The sequence below is a fragment of the Podarcis vaucheri genome (genome assembly GCF_965113315.1).
Source record: "Podarcis vaucheri genome assembly, chromosome: 4".
Lineage (NCBI taxonomy): Eukaryota > Metazoa > Chordata > Lepidosauria > Squamata > Lacertidae > Podarcis > Podarcis vaucheri.
The window spans coordinates 5,327,362-5,342,995 of NC_138762.1; the positions used below are offsets into that span (position 1 = coordinate 5,327,362).

The following is a 15,634-nucleotide window of genomic DNA, read 5'->3' on the forward strand; positions in this document are numbered from 1 at the left end:
TCAGGTATCCTGGCAGACAGGATTTCTGCTGTAGACTGCCTCCTTCTGTGATGTGTGTATGTTTTCGGGAGTGGTCTTGAGTGACAAGGTGGGCAAATTCAAAAGTCTATATAGGGGCTGGGGCACCATTGTTCTGGGTCCCTCCTGCCTCCTGCGTGTGGCAGTGAGCAGCCTGTTGCAACAGGTAATAAAGATCAGGCTTACTAGCTGCCTTGCTTCTCAATATACCGTATATACTCGAGTATATATACCCAAATATAAGCCGAGGCACCTAATTTTAGCACAAAAACTGGGAAAACTTATTGACCCGAGTATAAGCTGGTTTACCACACCACAAACCTGGTGGTGGCGGCAGCAGCGGAGGAAGAACAAGCAGCCCAAAAGGGCTCCTTTTGGGCTGCTAGTCCCTCCTCCACCACCTCTGCCGCTCGCAAGAGCAAGCATACGAGCGCAGTTGGGAGAGGCACAGCGCAGCGCAGTGCCTCTCCCAACTGTGGCTCCTTTGCCTGCCCTTGTGAGAGGCGGGTGGCAGCAGGACCAGCGGCGAGAAAGGGCTCCTTTCGGGCCACTCATCCCTCCGCCGGCTTCGCCCGCCTCACTTGAATGTAAGCCATGGGGGGCTTTTTCAGTATAAAAAATGTGCTGAAAAAGTCGGCTTATACTCGAGTATATACGGTACTCAATAAACTCTGGTTGGTGTTTTCTCCTATGATAGGGAACCCACTTAAGGACTCCATACGGGCTCTTGGATACCCCACAAGGGAAAAGGAGCGGGGGGGTTTCTATATCAGCTAGGTTCGATCGCTACTGCCTGTGGCCTCTGTGCCTCTGAATAACACTTGCTGGGAGACAGAGTGTTTGCAGGCTTCCCAGGCAGCAGCAGGGCCCAAGTGCCCCCAGCCCAAAAGCACATGGTCGTTGATGCAGGCGGCATACAAGAGGAGTGGTCTGCTGCCGCAACAGCAGAACATCATTCAAAACATTAACCAAGAGAACAGCCCAAGTGCCATTCAGCATTTTGGAATTAAACCTGGACCATCTGAGGCAACTGGAACAGGGCTGGGGGACCTTTTCCACCCCAAGGGCCACCTTCCCTTCTGCCCAACATTCTGAGGGCCGCACTCCAGTGGTGGGCGGGGCCAGAGCTAAAAGTGGGCGGAGCAATGAGGGCAGCTGCTTTCCTTTCCTTTTAAAGAGGTAGCTCACAAATAATAGCAGTGGCTCACATCACGGTGGGGAATTTCCGCAACCACAGAAAGTATCGGAAAGAGAGGTTGCACATGCCCTGCCGGGGAAAGGGGAAGAAGCATGAAGCTGCCCACTAAATTGTAGTGCAGGACAGGGGTTCCCTTTGAAATATTGGTGCCTATGAATGTGCAGAGGAAAATTCAAAAAAAGGACAATCGGTTCATTCAGTGACACACAACACAACTTTTCAGAAAAAACCCCCAGTTTTTAACAACAAAGATTGTCACCGGCACATTCCTACAACTGGCCCCTTGGTCCAAATGGTCCTGAACCTGAGGTCTCCACATGTTGCAGAACTTACAGCTCCCACGAGCCGCAGCCAGGCGGGACAGGAGTTTGGAGTTTGGCAAGCCTTGCAAACATTTAATTCAGTCTTTGTTTTTCTTGCTGCTGGTCTGTACGGAAAAGAGACCAGTATGGGCTGTGCAGTGCCTGCCCCTCAGCTTCCTTGAGGGAGAGGAGAAGGTGAGCGGGGAAGAAAGTCGTCTTTCTGACAGTCTTGGCTGTGAACTACAGCAACAAGTCAGGATGAGCCCCAGCGCTCTGGCGTGTGCGGATGTTGGTGAGAAGAATCAGACCAGAGGGAGAGTAAGGGGTGCTGGCACTGCAACCCAAAGAACATGTTCCTCGCCCCGATTACTGGAGTTCTTACTCTCTTCTCGTTAGTCTCACTTCCAGCCCTGTGTGTCCTTTGTGGGCTCCTTGTTCTGGCTACATCCTGATCCCAGCTGATCACCAAACGTGCGACTGGCTTGACCAGCGAAGGCCGCCTGCCCTGGGGCACTTGCACCCAATCTACTCGCCCTGTTCTGCCCAAAGCCAGGAGGGTCCATTCACCAGGGCCTCAGTCGGCTCCCCGCAGTTGCTAGCATGTCTCTCTATCTCAGCAGCAGGGAAACTGAACTGGCAGATGGGGCAGTGGACGCAGTCTGCGACAAGCTCTTCCCACGACGATGGAGACGAGGAGGAAGATCTCGCTTCAAAATCCTCTTCTCCACAGCTGGAGGCATGAGCTGGTAAGAGATTGGTGGGGAAATGGCCTGTGGAAGGAGGCAACAGGGTCTGACAACAGCCATCAGAAGCTAGAACCTCCCTTCTCTCCCACCCGTCTCTGGCCACAATCCACTCTGAGATTGCCACTTAAGGCAACACCATTGCGTGCAACCCTCCTGCACGTTGCAAATACAATGCCAATCCCTTCAGCGTGGTGCAAACAACGTGCTCTCTCCCCCAATCAGCAGGGTGCAAACAAAACGCTATCTTCTCCCCACAATTTCTCCTCGCCAAATAGTGCCATGTGTTGCAAATCGAAGGTGGGAAACATCACGCAAACAAATACAAAGAAAGCATCATTGAAAAATAAATTGCTCCTCAGCGATTGACTGCAGATAGCAGAGCTGGCCCAAGACATTTTGCTGCCGGAGGCAAAGGGCGAGATGGTGCAACCCCCTTCCATGTTCCGAAGGTGACAACAGGATAGCAGCATCCCCCAGCACACCTGAGGGCTGCCGGCTAGTTTAGGGGTGTTGTGCACCTCCACTTCTTGCCCTCTAACAGAGGGGAACAGCCAAGGAGGTGGTACTGCTACCGCCCCTCAGCTCCTGTTGCCTGAGGCAGCTGCCTCCCTCTGCCCAATGGTCGCACCGGTCCTGGCAAGCAACTTATTTGAATTTGCCATCTGTTACTCACCCGCACAGATGGGGCACACACCCAACCCCACCTCTCTCTTTCTAGGCCACCTCTCTTCCTCTTCCTCTTCCTCCTCTTCACGTTCCATGTTCCTCAGTCTTCCCTGCTGGCCTGCGGCTCTTCGCTCCCTTCGAGAATTACCCCTACGCTTGACAGAAGAAGCTGCTGAAGACCTGTGGAGAAGGTTGTTGCTCATTTAAAAGATTTTAAAGTCTCCCTTTATACCACACACACCTCATCTCAGCAAACATACACTATTTATTCAAAACGACTACTATGCATGGTGGTATTTTCCCTTTGAGTATACTTTGTCTTCTATTTTCAGGGATGTAACAAATCAGACTCCATTAATTTTCCATATTATAACAGCTGCATTCAGGTCATAAATAAAATTTCATTTATTATTATTATTATTATTTTTCCGCCAGTATCATGCCCTTTAGGGGCATCTATTTTTTCTGGGTTAACGGAAGCTGCAGGATACAGAGTTGGCCACAGATTTGCTCTGGGAAACCACCACCTTGAACCCTGAGCTGAATCCGAAGGGCGGCTGACTGGGACTGAACCGGAAGGAAATTCCCCACACGGCCAAATCACCTCGTCAGGTTGCTGCATGATGCCCGTCTTCGACTAGTTTTCGTGCCTCCTCTTCTGGCAGACGATTCCTGCTTGGGCCCTGCAAGATGAATCAAGTCAGCAACTTTAGTCATCCAGGGCTGGTGTGTCTGGTAAGACTCACCTGTGGGGCTGACTGTTTCACAGCAAACGAGATCCCACAGAGAGAGATGGAAACAAAGGATCACCAAAGAGGGGATCTTGCCCAAACCCTCCTCCACAAGGCAGAGTCCTGTCCACCCACTGATGAAAACCCTTATTCCATTGTGGCTGGGGAAACCCAACCAGATGGGCGGGGTATAAATTATTGTTGGTGTTGGTGGTGTTATTCTGTCATGCTGTATGCAGTGGCAGGTCTCCCTGCTCTGGTACCAGGAGCAGTGTACATCCAGGAGCATGGCACACGTCGGGAGGGCTGTAAAGGGAAGTCCTCTTTCTGCACATAACTGTTAGTTCTCCTTCTGCACAAAACTGCTGCATTATGGGGAAGCCTTGCTTTTCTCTTGCATTCTGGGAAGTCTTGCTTGTAGGCTTTTCTCTGCTTTTGCACACACTGTACGAACCTGCTCTTCATGCCTAGCTGACTACATCTACAGAACTTGATTGTTATATTGTTTCGTGTTATGATCAATCATTAGTAATTGTTTGTGCCATATTAATCTCTAGTTACAATTTAATTAGGAGGCTTCATGCCTGTCTAGTTCTAGCTCCGATTCTCAGCCTTTAATGTATCAGTGATAAATGATCATATGTAAATCCCACCTCTCACATGTAATCCCCGCCTTGTACTTATGTTAACCAATCACAAGTTTCTTTGTGTATGTATCAACCAATCAGCCACAGGCCCACCTGTGGCAATGCTTGCAATATTCAATAAAAGAGGCTCCCAGGGCCCGCCCTGACAGACGCCTCATGTTGCACCTGCCTCTCTCGTCTCCCGTGATTTTTCATTCCTACAGGGCTGAGCGGCGAGCCCCCCCCCTTCGTCCGCCCGTGTCTGTACCCCAAGCAGACATCCACTGTCACACATAGTAGGGATCATAGAATCATAGAGTTGGAAGAGACCACAAGGGCCATCGAGTCCAACCCCCTGCCAAGCAGGAAACGCCATCAGAGCACTCCTGACATATGGTTGTCAAGCCTCTGCTTAAAGACCTCCAAAGTAGGAGACTCCACCACACTCCTTGGCAGCAAATTCCACTGTCGAACAGCTCTTACTGTCAGGAAGTTCTTCCTAATGTTTAGGTGGAATCTTCTTTCTTGTAGTTTGGATCCATTGCTCCGTGTCCGCTTCTCTGGAGCAGCAGAAAGCAACCTTTCTCCCTCCTCTATGTGACATCCTTTTATATATTTGAACATGGCTATCATATCACCCCTTAACCTCCTCTTCTCCTGGCTAAACATGCCCAGCTCCCTGAGCCGTTCCTCAGAAGGCATCGTTTCCAGGCCTTGGGCCATTTTGGTTGCCCTCCTCTGGACACGTTCCAGTTTGTCAGTGTCCTTCTTGAAGAGGGGAGGACTTCAGCTGAGGAGACCAGAGCTCAAAGTTGTAAACTTTTTATTGGTTTTATGTTCTAACAACAACAATTTATTTCTACACCATCTGACTAGGTTTCCCCAGCCACTCTGGGCAGCTCCCAACAGAATATTAAAAACACGATCAAACATCAGACATTAAAAACTTCCCTAAACAGGGCTGCCTTCAGATGTTTTCTAAAAGTCAGGTACAGTGGTACCTCGGGTTAAGTACTTAATTCGTTCCAGAGGTCCGTACTTAACCTGAAACTGTTCTTAACCTGAAGCACCACTTTAGCTAATGGGGCCTCCTGCTGCCGCTGCGCCGCCGGAGCACAATTCCTGTTCTTATCCTGAAGCAAAGTTCTTAACCTGAAGCCTCTGTAACCTGAAGCACTATTTCTGGGTTAGCGGAGTCTGTAACCTGAAGCATCTGTAACCTGAGGTACCACTGTAGTTGTTAACTTCCTTCACATCTGATGGGAGGGCGTTCCACAGGGCGGGCGCCGCTACTGAGAAGGCCCTCTGCCTGGTTTTTATTGCTGTAAACTACGTGTGTGTGTGTGTGTGTGTGTGTGTGTATGATACAGCAGTATGCAAAAAATAATAATACAGTGGTGCCTTGCAAGACGAAATTAATTCGTTCTGCAAGTTTTTTCTTCTTGCGAGTTTTTCGTCTTGTGAAGCACGGTTTCCCATAGGAATGCATTGAAAATCAATCAATGCGTTCCTATGGAGACCGTCCGGGGACAGAGGGGAAGCGCCGCATGCCTTCCCCTGTCCCCGGAGATTGCGGGGCTGGCAACGGGGAGAAGCGATCTTCTCCCCGCCGCCCCTTGCTTCAAAAGAGGTCCGGTGTGCGGGGGGAAGCTTCATCTTGCGAAGCAACTCGAAAACGAAAAAACCTTTCGTCTTGCGAGTTTTTCGTCTCGCGAGGCGTTCGTCTTGCGGGGCACCACTGTAATAATTAAAATCGCCACAGCCAAAAAAAGCCATTGGATGTGTCTTGTGCCAATGAGGAGAGTCTCAGGGGACTGAGCCAGAGACTCACAAGCCGGATCTCAACCCAGCAGTCACTGGGTGGGGGAACGGGGCGGGGGGGGGGAGGGAGTATGCTCAGGGCTACGGCACTTGGCCAGGCTTTTTTTTTAAAAAAAAAACCTCCCTCCTGCGCTGTTTTAGTGGAAGGTGCCATTCACAGGCCACCTGCATCACATCTTGTTTTGTCGACAGACCAACCTGTACAGGGTTACTGTGAGGATGAAAACAGAATAACCTCATCCATGCCATTCTGTTTGGAGAGTGCTATTGTAACCCCCTCCCTTTTTATCCTTCCAAGCTAAACAGTCTAAATTATTTTCATCTTTGCAGGCAGGATAAGATTGCTGATCTACTCTGCAGCTAGAAGACAGAAGGGAAGAATTGACGGGCCAGAGACTCTATAATGGTTCTCTTCCTCCCTCTAGTGGCTCTTAGTAGGCTGTGAGGGAGGTCTATAGTTCTCTTCAGTGGTTCAGGCACCAAGTGATGCTTCCAAACCATTTTCAAAGGCAGCCCCACATAAAGCACATCCCAATAGTCCAGTCTTGAGGTTCCCAGAGCATTGATGATGATGATGATGATGATTGATTGATTGATTGATTGATTGATTTATACACCACCAACTCTGGGTGGCATCAGAACATACTAAAAACATCAGTCATTAAAAACTTCCCTAAACAGGGCTGCCTTTAGATGTCTTCTAAAAACCAGATAGCTGCTTATTTCCTTGACATCTGATGTGAGGGCATTCCATAGGGCAGGCGCCACCACCGAGAAGGCCCTCTGCCTGGTTCCCTGTAACCTCGTTTCTCGCAGGGAGGGAACCACCAGAAGGCCCTCGGAGCTGGACCTGGCTGAACGACGGGGGTGGAGATGCTCCTTCAGGTATACTGGACCGAGGCTCTTTAGGGTTTTCAAGGTCAGCACCAACACTTTGAATTGTGCTCGGAAATGTCCCAGGAGCCAATGTAGGTCTTTCAGAACCGGTGTTATGTGGTCTCAGCGGTGGCTCCCAGTCACTAGTCCAGCTGCCGCATTCTGGATTAGTTGTAGTTTCTGGGTCACTTCCAAAGGTAGCCCCACATAGAGCGCATTTCAGTAGTCCAAGTGGGAGATAACCAGAGCATGTACCACTCTGGCGAGGCAGTCCGCAAGCAGATAGGGTCTCAGCCTACGTACCAGATGGAGCTGGGAGACAGCTGCCCTGGACACAGACTTGACCTGTGCCTCCATGGACAGCGGTGAGTCCAAAATAACTCCCAGGCTGCGCACCTGATAACTGAAGTCAAACTATCCTTGTCCAGAAAGGGTCATAGTTGGGCCACAAGCCTAATCTGGTAGAATGCACTCTTTGCCACCAAGACCACCTGCACCTGTAGTAGCAACTAAGGATGCAGGAAAAAAAACCCAATCAGCAGCACAGATCCATTAGGACTCCCCTGCTCAGCGCCAGAGGGCCCCAGACCTGACACTCAACACCTGACCCAGGGCTCTACACCTGGTGAGCTCTATAAAGGACTGCTGCCGCCGCTGCTGCTGCTGGGCAGAGAGGGCTCCGTTTTGTTTTGTTTTGGTTTGGTTTAAATTGCTGTTATTTTTTTACCTATGTCATTTTAAACTGTGATATTAACGCTGTACTGTATTCTTAGTTTTAGATTTTGATTAACGTGGAAATGGTTTCCCATTTGGTTGTGCATTTTTTATGTGGTTTATTTATTGTTTATGATTTTTGTAATTATGTAAAGATAAAGGTAAAGGTACCCCTGCCCATACGGGCCAGTCGTGTCCGACTCTAGGGTTGTGCGCCCATCTCACATCTATAGGCCGGGAGCCAGCGCTGTCCGCAGACACTTCCGGGTCACGTGGCCAGCGTGACAAGCTGCATCTGGCGAGCCAGCGCAGCACACGGAACGCCGTTTACCTTCCCGCTATTAAGCGGTACCTATTTATCTACTTGCACTTAAGTGTGCTTTCGAACTGCTAGGTGGGCAGGAGCTGGGACCGAACGACGGGAGTTCACCCCGCCGCGGGGATTCGAACCGCCAACCATGCGATCGGCAAGTCCTAGGCGCTGAGGTTTTACCCACAGCGCCACCTGCGTCCCTTGTAATTATGTAAATCTTGTTATATAATAATAATAATTTATTATTTATACCCCGCCCATCTGGCTGGGTCCCCCCCAGCCACTCTGGGCGGCTTCCAACAAAACACTAAAATACAATAACCTATTAAACATTAAAAGCTTCCCTAAACAGGGCTGCCTTTAGATGTCTTCTAAAAGTTTGGTAGTTATTTTTCTCTTTGACATCTGGTGGGAGGGCGGGTGCCACCACCGAGAAGGCCCTCTGCCTGGTTCCCTGTAACTTGGCTTCTCACAGTGAGGGAACCGCCAGAAGGCCCTTGGCACTGGACCTCAGTGTCCGGGCAGAATGATGGAGGTGGAGATGCTCCTTCAGGTATACTGGGCCTTTGAGGCCATTTAGGGCTTTAAAGGTCATGCTGTACGCCACCTTGAGCATTGTTTTTTTAACTATGGAAAGGCGGCATACAAATAAAAAATGAAATGAAATGAAATTAAATTAAATTAAATTAAATGAAAAAGGAATCTGGCTTAGTCATTCCAAGGTTTTAAGATTTTGTCGGGCACTATCCCAGTGTGCTCAAGCCGCTCTCTCTGACACAGGCTGGAATATTCACAAGACCAGCTCAACACATCAAACGTAGTTTGAATTGCCCCTTGTGGATCTGCTCCCATGTTGGTGCTTGGAGGGGTCGCTTCTCAGCAGACAGAAGTGTCCCCATCTCTCCGCCCTCTCCACATCCCCAATACTCACGTGACGCAACTGGCTCCTGAGCTTCCTGCTGGCTCTGCCCGTCCTCTGTGCTCTCTGCAGAAGGAGGGGTGGGGCCAGGCACCAGGGGGAAGGCTCTTTTGCGGCCACAGGCCCCCTGCAGCACCATCCTGGCCGGGCGGCTCATACAGGCACCAGGGCTGGAGGCTGGGTCCAGCTGCTGCAGCCGGCTTTTTAGCGCCACTTCCTGCTCAGTGCTCCTGCAAAGAGAAACCCAACAGCTGCTTCCTCAATAGGCCACTGCAGAACCAAGACTCCAGCTTCCTGGAAGCAATGCTGCTACCAAGAGACAGGCGTGGGCAAAAGAACCACAAGAACAGAGTCAGAAACTGGAAAAGGACTGTCTGTTCTCTATTGTTCCAACCTGCCCTGTCCAAAAATGGAATGTATTGCACATAAAGCACACTGATGACAGTCCAGCCTTATCCTGAAGACCTCCAGAAGTTTCAAACTAACATTTTTTCAGGCTAAGGCCTGCATTGCCTTCTGTCCATCCTTCTGGGGGCCCTGTGCCAGAGGTGGGTGAGTGCGAGCAATGGATGCACACAGGCAGCTACTTACGATGGCGCCTCTGGGAAGAAAGTCCTGCAGAAGGCTGCATTGGAGAGCCATGGACTGCTGCTGGACTCGGAAGGAGCCTGTGGGCAACAAACAGGATGAAAGAAGAGAGGTAACATTTGAGAGATCAATAAAGGAAGTTCTTTTGTCCCCTGCTTCTATAGCTCAGCTCAAATACAAAAAAACCAACAGATTTTGCTCATCAGGATAAGAATGGCCATTCTGGGCTAGAACAACAGCCCACCTGGCTGCCAATCAAAGGCCTCAGGGATGTTCACAAGCAGGGCACCCTGCCTGCGTCTGGTAGGCAAAGCAAGGCAGAAGAAGGTCACCGTGCTTCTGAATAATGGTGGCTGCTAGGAACAGTAGACCTTCAAAAATCCCTCGTGTGGTTTCATATTGCAGGGAACATAAGAACCACCTGCTGGATCAGGCCAAACCCCAGCACCCTCTTCTCGTAACCAGATCCCTGTGGGAACCCGGCAAGCAGAACCTGAGAACTGCAGGACTCTCAGCTCCTGAAATTCCCAGCAACTGGTATTTAGAAGCCTTAGTAGAAGCGGAACATACCATGGCTAGTAGCCATTGAGAGCTTTATACCCCATGAATTGGTCTAACCATCTTTGAAGCCATCTAGGCAGGTGGCAATCACTGCCTTCTGCGAACGAGTGCCGTAATTCAACTATGTGATGCATAAAACACTTTCTTTCATCTGCTCTGAATCTTCAGCTTCACCGGATGTCAAAAAGTTCTAGTGTTCTAGTATTTTCTCTATTCACTTTCTCCATGGATAATTTTATGGACTTCCTGGGGGAGGGGGTGGCTTTTGAGCAGACAAACAGCAGAACTGGCAGCCTCCCAATTACAGTGGTACCTCGGGTTACAGACGCTTCAGGTTACAGACTCCGCTAACCCAGAAATAGTACCTCGAGTTAAGAACTCTGCTTCAGGATGAGAACAGAAATCGTGGCGCGGCAGCAGCAGGAGGCCCCATTAGCTGAAGTGGCGCTTTTAGGTTAAGAACAGTTTCAGGTTAAGAACAGACCTCCAGAATGAATTAAGTTCTCAACCAGAGGTACCACTGTATTTTAATTTGAAAAAAATAAATACATGGGGATCTTGTGCACACTTCATTTTGTTTTAGTATTTTATTTATTTATATACACAAACAACTTCACTAGTTTACTACCCGGTTTGTGAACAATATTCTTTGCTTGCTAGATTTTGGCCCCCATGCTTGCATAAAATTGCAGGATAGCTACCCATGACCCATAGATCTGTACCTGACTAGGAACAGAGACTGGGCCTGGCTTGCTGTCGTCTACGTCCTGTGGCGTGCGGATTCGGATGAAGGAGAGACCGAACTGCGTGCGCTTGTTGAAGGGCTGGCTACAAGTGAGTCTGACACGGTCCCACTTCTCGCCTAGAGCTGAAGCCAGGAAGTCTCCTGTGGGGCGCAGAGAGGGAGATGCCGAGCGAATACAATCCAGGCCATTTACAGTCCTCAGGTGGCTCCACGTGGCTGAAGAATGCCCACCTTCTTACCTTCTTTAAACATCCGGACCGCAGAACGATTCTTATCCAGCTTAGCATCAGCAGGCATCATCAAGGCTGTGGTGGGCAAGAGAGTGAGGTAGCTCTGGTCTAGAGGCCAGGAGGATCGTCCCACGTCTATCTGAAGGAAGGCAGAGCCACAGTTCCCTGAAGAGCACAAACAGAACATCAGGTTCTGCACCAAAGAACTTGCACTTTGACTATCAAACGTCCGAAAGTTGTCTCCTGCTGGCACTGCCTGCCGTTCCCTCTCAATTTAGTTGAGTTGCAGTGCACTCATATGGGGCTCACAAACATTCAGAGCCCTGCTGCCTGCCCCAGTCTCCTGCTCCTTTTGTTTTTTCAAAAAAAAAAACTTATTTATTAATTTTTCACTTTTTTTATTTATTATTTCGCTCACAGACCAGTTCCAGCCCACAAACAATATCAAGGAAGTCATAAAACACAATAGAGATACATTTGAATTTGCAATCAGGTATAACAGGGACAATACAGATATAAAGGTAAAGGGACCCCTGACCATTAGGTGCAGTTGCGGACGACTCTGGGGTTGCAGCACTCATCTCGCTTTATTGGCCGAGGGAGCCGGCGTACAGCTTCTGGGTCATGTGGCCAGCATGACTAAGCCACTGCTGGCGAACCAGAGCAGCGCACAGAAATGCCGTTTACCTTCCCGCCAGAGCAGTACCTATTTATCTAGTCGCACTTTGACGTGCTTTCGAACTGCTAGGTTGGCAGGAGCAGGGACCGAGCAACGGGAGCTCACCCCGTCACGGGGATTCGAACTGCCGACCTTCTGATCGGCAAGCCCTAGGCTCTGTGGTTGAACCCACAGCGTCACCCGCGTCCCAGTACAGATATAGCAACAGTTAAAAAATATAAAATATAAAACTGTTTTGAAGAGCAACGGGCTCAGCTACACAGCCATCACCTGGACACAAACCTACATTGCAATACATTTGCTCAGAATGCCAACACCTCATTGAAGAACATGCTGTCTTAACATATTTTAAATTTAAAGCAGTGTGTCACTTGCTCTGTGCTTCTAATCCTGCCTTGCAGTTACAACATCAGCCCTTAAGAACACAAGAAGGGCCTCCTGGATCCAGCCAGTGGCCTTTCTAGTCCAGCATCTTGTTCTCACAGGGGTCAACCAGATGCCCTGGATGTGAAACCTGCAAGCAGGATACAAGCAGGAGAGCAACACCCTCCCCTCCTGTGGTTCCCAGCATCTGGCATTCAGAAGCACTGCTGGCTGGTAGCTATTGGTAAGCCTTCTCCTCCATGAATTTGTCTAAACCTCTTTCAAAGCCATCCAGGCTGGTGGCCATCACTGTCTCCTGTGGGGCTGAGTTCCACAGTTCAACTCTGTGCTGCGTGAAGAAGGACTTTAATGTTTGCTGAATCTCTCAACATTCAGCTTCATTGGATTTTGTCACAGAGCTGGCAGGGAAGGCTCCGGAGTTGAAGGAGGGGGAGAGAGGGGGGCTGGTAGAAGAGGCAGCACTGAAAGGGGGTGGAGAGCAAGGGTGAGCCACTCAGGTGGAGGCAAGGCTCCTCTCTACCAGCTCAGGCACAGAGGGAGAAGGAAGACCAGTTCCGTCAGCTCAGGACAGGAGGGGGTTAAAATGCCCGCCAGGAACAACGGAGACGTTTGGGATTGCCCAACCCTACGGATGATTCGGACGCTTGAAGTGATGCTCTATACCTTGTAAATAATGTACAATAAAGACTGTAAATACATCTCTGATTAAGCAGCGGGGTTTATTGTGAAGGGCTCACCAAGCCCATCACAGATTTCAACAAGTTCCAGTGTTGTGAGAGAGGGATAAACACTTCTCTCTATCCCTTTTGTTCCCATAGAGGGGGTTCCTTTGCTACCTCCTCCCACATGCTTACCCACATCAATGTAGCCAATGCGGCTTGCGTGTTCCAACTGCAGCTCCGCTTTCAGTTGCCTGCTCCGGTCCTGGGGAGAGCTGAGCCAGGGCCGAACCCCTTCTTCAAGCAGAAGGTTCTCCACCGGGGACTTGGGATCCTGCCCCAGAGAAAGGAGCGAGAAGAAAGAACTGAGGAGCACAACACACAACTCCACTTCTGTATATTCTCAGGGCGGTATTTATCCCTCGGCACCCACTAGATTGCTGCAGAACTGCACAGTCCACTATTTGGCATCTCAAGATGCTCAGATCTCTTCTACTGCAAGTTTATAGTCCTTAATTTGATAATGCATATGCCAGAAGATCCTAGAGCCAGAAGAGGGCGAGAACTAATAGTGGTGAGACTCTGGGTCTAAGCTCCCCATTGAACTGCTAGTAAAATAATAAAATCAACTGGTTACCATTTGGAACACAAAAAGAGCCAGTTACGTATTTTTTGCTCTATAAGACTCACTTTTTCCCTCCTAAAAAGTAAGGGGAAATGTGTGTGCGTCTTATGGAGCGAATGCAGGCTCCACAGCTATCCCAGAAGCCAGAACAGCAAGAGGGATTGCTGCTTTCACTGCACAGCGATCCCTCTTGCTGTTCTGGCTTCTGAGATTCAGAATTTTTTTTTTTTGTTTTGTTTTCCTCCTCCAAAAACTAGGTGTGTCTTGTGGTCTGGTGCGTCTTATAGAGCGAAAAATACGGTATATGATGAGTTAGTGACATGATATTAACTGGTGTTTTTTATTTTATTTTTAAATCAACGTTTAAAGCTTTTTACTATTTTTAAATAGTCGTTTGCCTACTAATGTACTAGAAGTTTTGAGCTCAGCTTGTTTTGTAACTCCCTATTTCCCTTAATTTAAAAGAACATGGATGTTACCTGAAATGTGAAAGACACAACGTATTTGATTTTGACTGGAGCCATTTCCAAGGATTCAGTGAGTCACCCTCATTTGCTCAGGTTTTCATTTCCGCTTATGGGGCTTTCCCATCCTGAGTCCCACCTGGTTTAGGGGGAAGAGAGATGGATTTCTTTTTTTTCTTTTCCGCTTCTTACTCCCTCGGGATGAGATGCCCGGCGCCTTCGCTTCTGTTCCGTAGGTGAGGACGCAGCCCAGCCACAATTCACCCCCAACCTGGGAGGGGGGGCGCTTGAATCCTCCCCTCCCTCTCGGCCACAGAGCTCAATGCCTGCAACCCTGGGGCGGGTGGAGGTGGGAAGAAGACCACGGCCTCATCTCGGCCCTGTCCTACTTTGCAGGGCAGTTGTGGCGGGGATTAAACGTGGAGGCACAATAGCAATGTAATAACTGCACTAAATACAGGCATACCTCGGGTTACAGATGCTTCAGGTTGCGTTTTTTCAGGTTGCGGACTGCTGAAACCCGGAAGTACCGGAACGGGTTACTTCCGAGTTTCGGTGGTCATGCATGTGCAGAAGCGCTAAATCGTGCTTTGCGCATGTGCAGAAGCGCCGAATCGCAACCCACGCATCCGCAGGTTGCGAACGCCGCGGGTTGCGAACATGCATCCCGCACGAATCACATTCGCTACCCGAGCGTACACTGTAAATCCTCTTCGCAAGGGGGGTGTCTGAAGAGCTCCAACATTCCTCCAATGAAAATAGGGACATCCTAAAGAAAAGTGGAACGCTCCGCGGAGGATCAAATCAGAAACCGGGACGGCTTCTCTAAATCAGGGACGTCCCTGGAAAATAAGGACAGAATCCCTGACCGAGGCCCACCTCCCACTGCTGAACATCTCTTCCTGTCAGAAGTTGCTTCCTGCTGCTTAGTTGGAATCTCCTTCCTTGCCATTTGGATCCCTTGGTCTGGATCCTTCCCTCCAAAGCAGCAGAAATCTAGCTTGCTCCGTCCTCCCCGTGGAAGGCGTTTGAAGAGGTCTCTCCTGCCTCCTCTCCGTCTCCTCCATTCCAGACTCAGCATCCCCAGCTCCCTCAACTGTTCCTCACAAGGCTTCCCTCACAGAACTACAGTTCCCAGGATTCTTCAGGGAAGTTGGGCTTTGCAGGTGCGCAGCCTCGGTTTGAAGCGTACAGACTTAGAAAGTTCCCCTTGGACCCTCAGCTGCTTCCTCCCTCTTTTCGGCGCCACTGAAGGGGCACGTCTGTGAGGGCGCAGATGGCGCCACTGAGGCTGCAGAGAGTGTGGCTAAGAAGCCTTGGCAGAGGCGGCAGAGGCGGCTGGCTCCCTACCTGTGGCTGAAGACATCCTCTTCGCCCTCTTCGCAAGGGGGGTGTCTGAGCGGAGGGAGAAGGAAGAGCTTTATACATCTGGTTCCTGACTCACAAAGGAAAGCCCTGCCTCCCACCCACATGCCCCCAGCAGCCAAAACAAAACAAAACGAGTGAATGATTTCCCCCCCCAAAAAAAAATAACACAACAAACATGAAAAGGATACATTACATTACATATTCTTAGACTGAGATAAATTTTACAAAGTGCATAGTAAAAATATTTAGGGATCTAAGATAAATAAAATAGCACTTAAAAAGAAAAAGAAAAGGGAGGAAAAGACAAGACCAAAAAGCAAAACCCAACAACCAAAACTAAACGACAAAAACTAAAAAATACAAAAAGTAGAAATACTTATGAATGAATGAATGAATGAATG

The 15,634-nt window shown here is 49.4% G+C and overlaps 1 protein-coding gene across 1 annotated transcript; it reads right to left on the bottom strand.

The window, feature by feature from the left end:
- Positions 1-1,407: 1,407 nt before the first annotated feature.
- Positions 1,408-15,325, bottom strand: XNDC1N (XRCC1 N-terminal domain containing 1, N-terminal like). The gene is made up of 10 exons (XM_082219439.1): positions 15,216-15,325; positions 13,881-14,004; positions 12,972-13,110; positions 11,064-11,219; positions 10,802-10,965; positions 9,522-9,598; positions 8,943-9,160; positions 3,535-3,613; positions 2,938-3,110; positions 1,408-2,288 (listed from the first exon to the last, which is right to left on the bottom strand). The coding sequence occupies exons 2-10, from the start codon at positions 13,923-13,925 to the stop codon at positions 2,044-2,046; spliced, it is 1,296 nt and encodes a 431-aa protein (XP_082075565.1). The 5' UTR covers positions 13,926-14,004; positions 15,216-15,325; the 3' UTR covers positions 1,408-2,043.
- Positions 15,326-15,634: the final 309 nt, after the last annotated feature.

Bases quoted from the DNA above. Each gene is read 5' to 3' on its own strand.
- XNDC1N (XM_082219439.1), bottom strand. From the start codon at position 13,925: ATGGCTCCAGTCAAAATCAAATACGTTGTGTCTTTCACATTTCAG. The intron at 10,966-11,063 runs GTAAGAAGGTGG...TGCGCCCCACAG, and splicing joins GGTCCGGATGTTTAAAGAAG to GAGACTTCCTGGCTTCAGCT. The intron at 3,614-8,942 runs GTGAGTATTGGG...TTCATCTTGCAG, and splicing joins TCAGGAGCCAGTTGCGTCAC to GGCCCAAGCAGGAATCGTCT.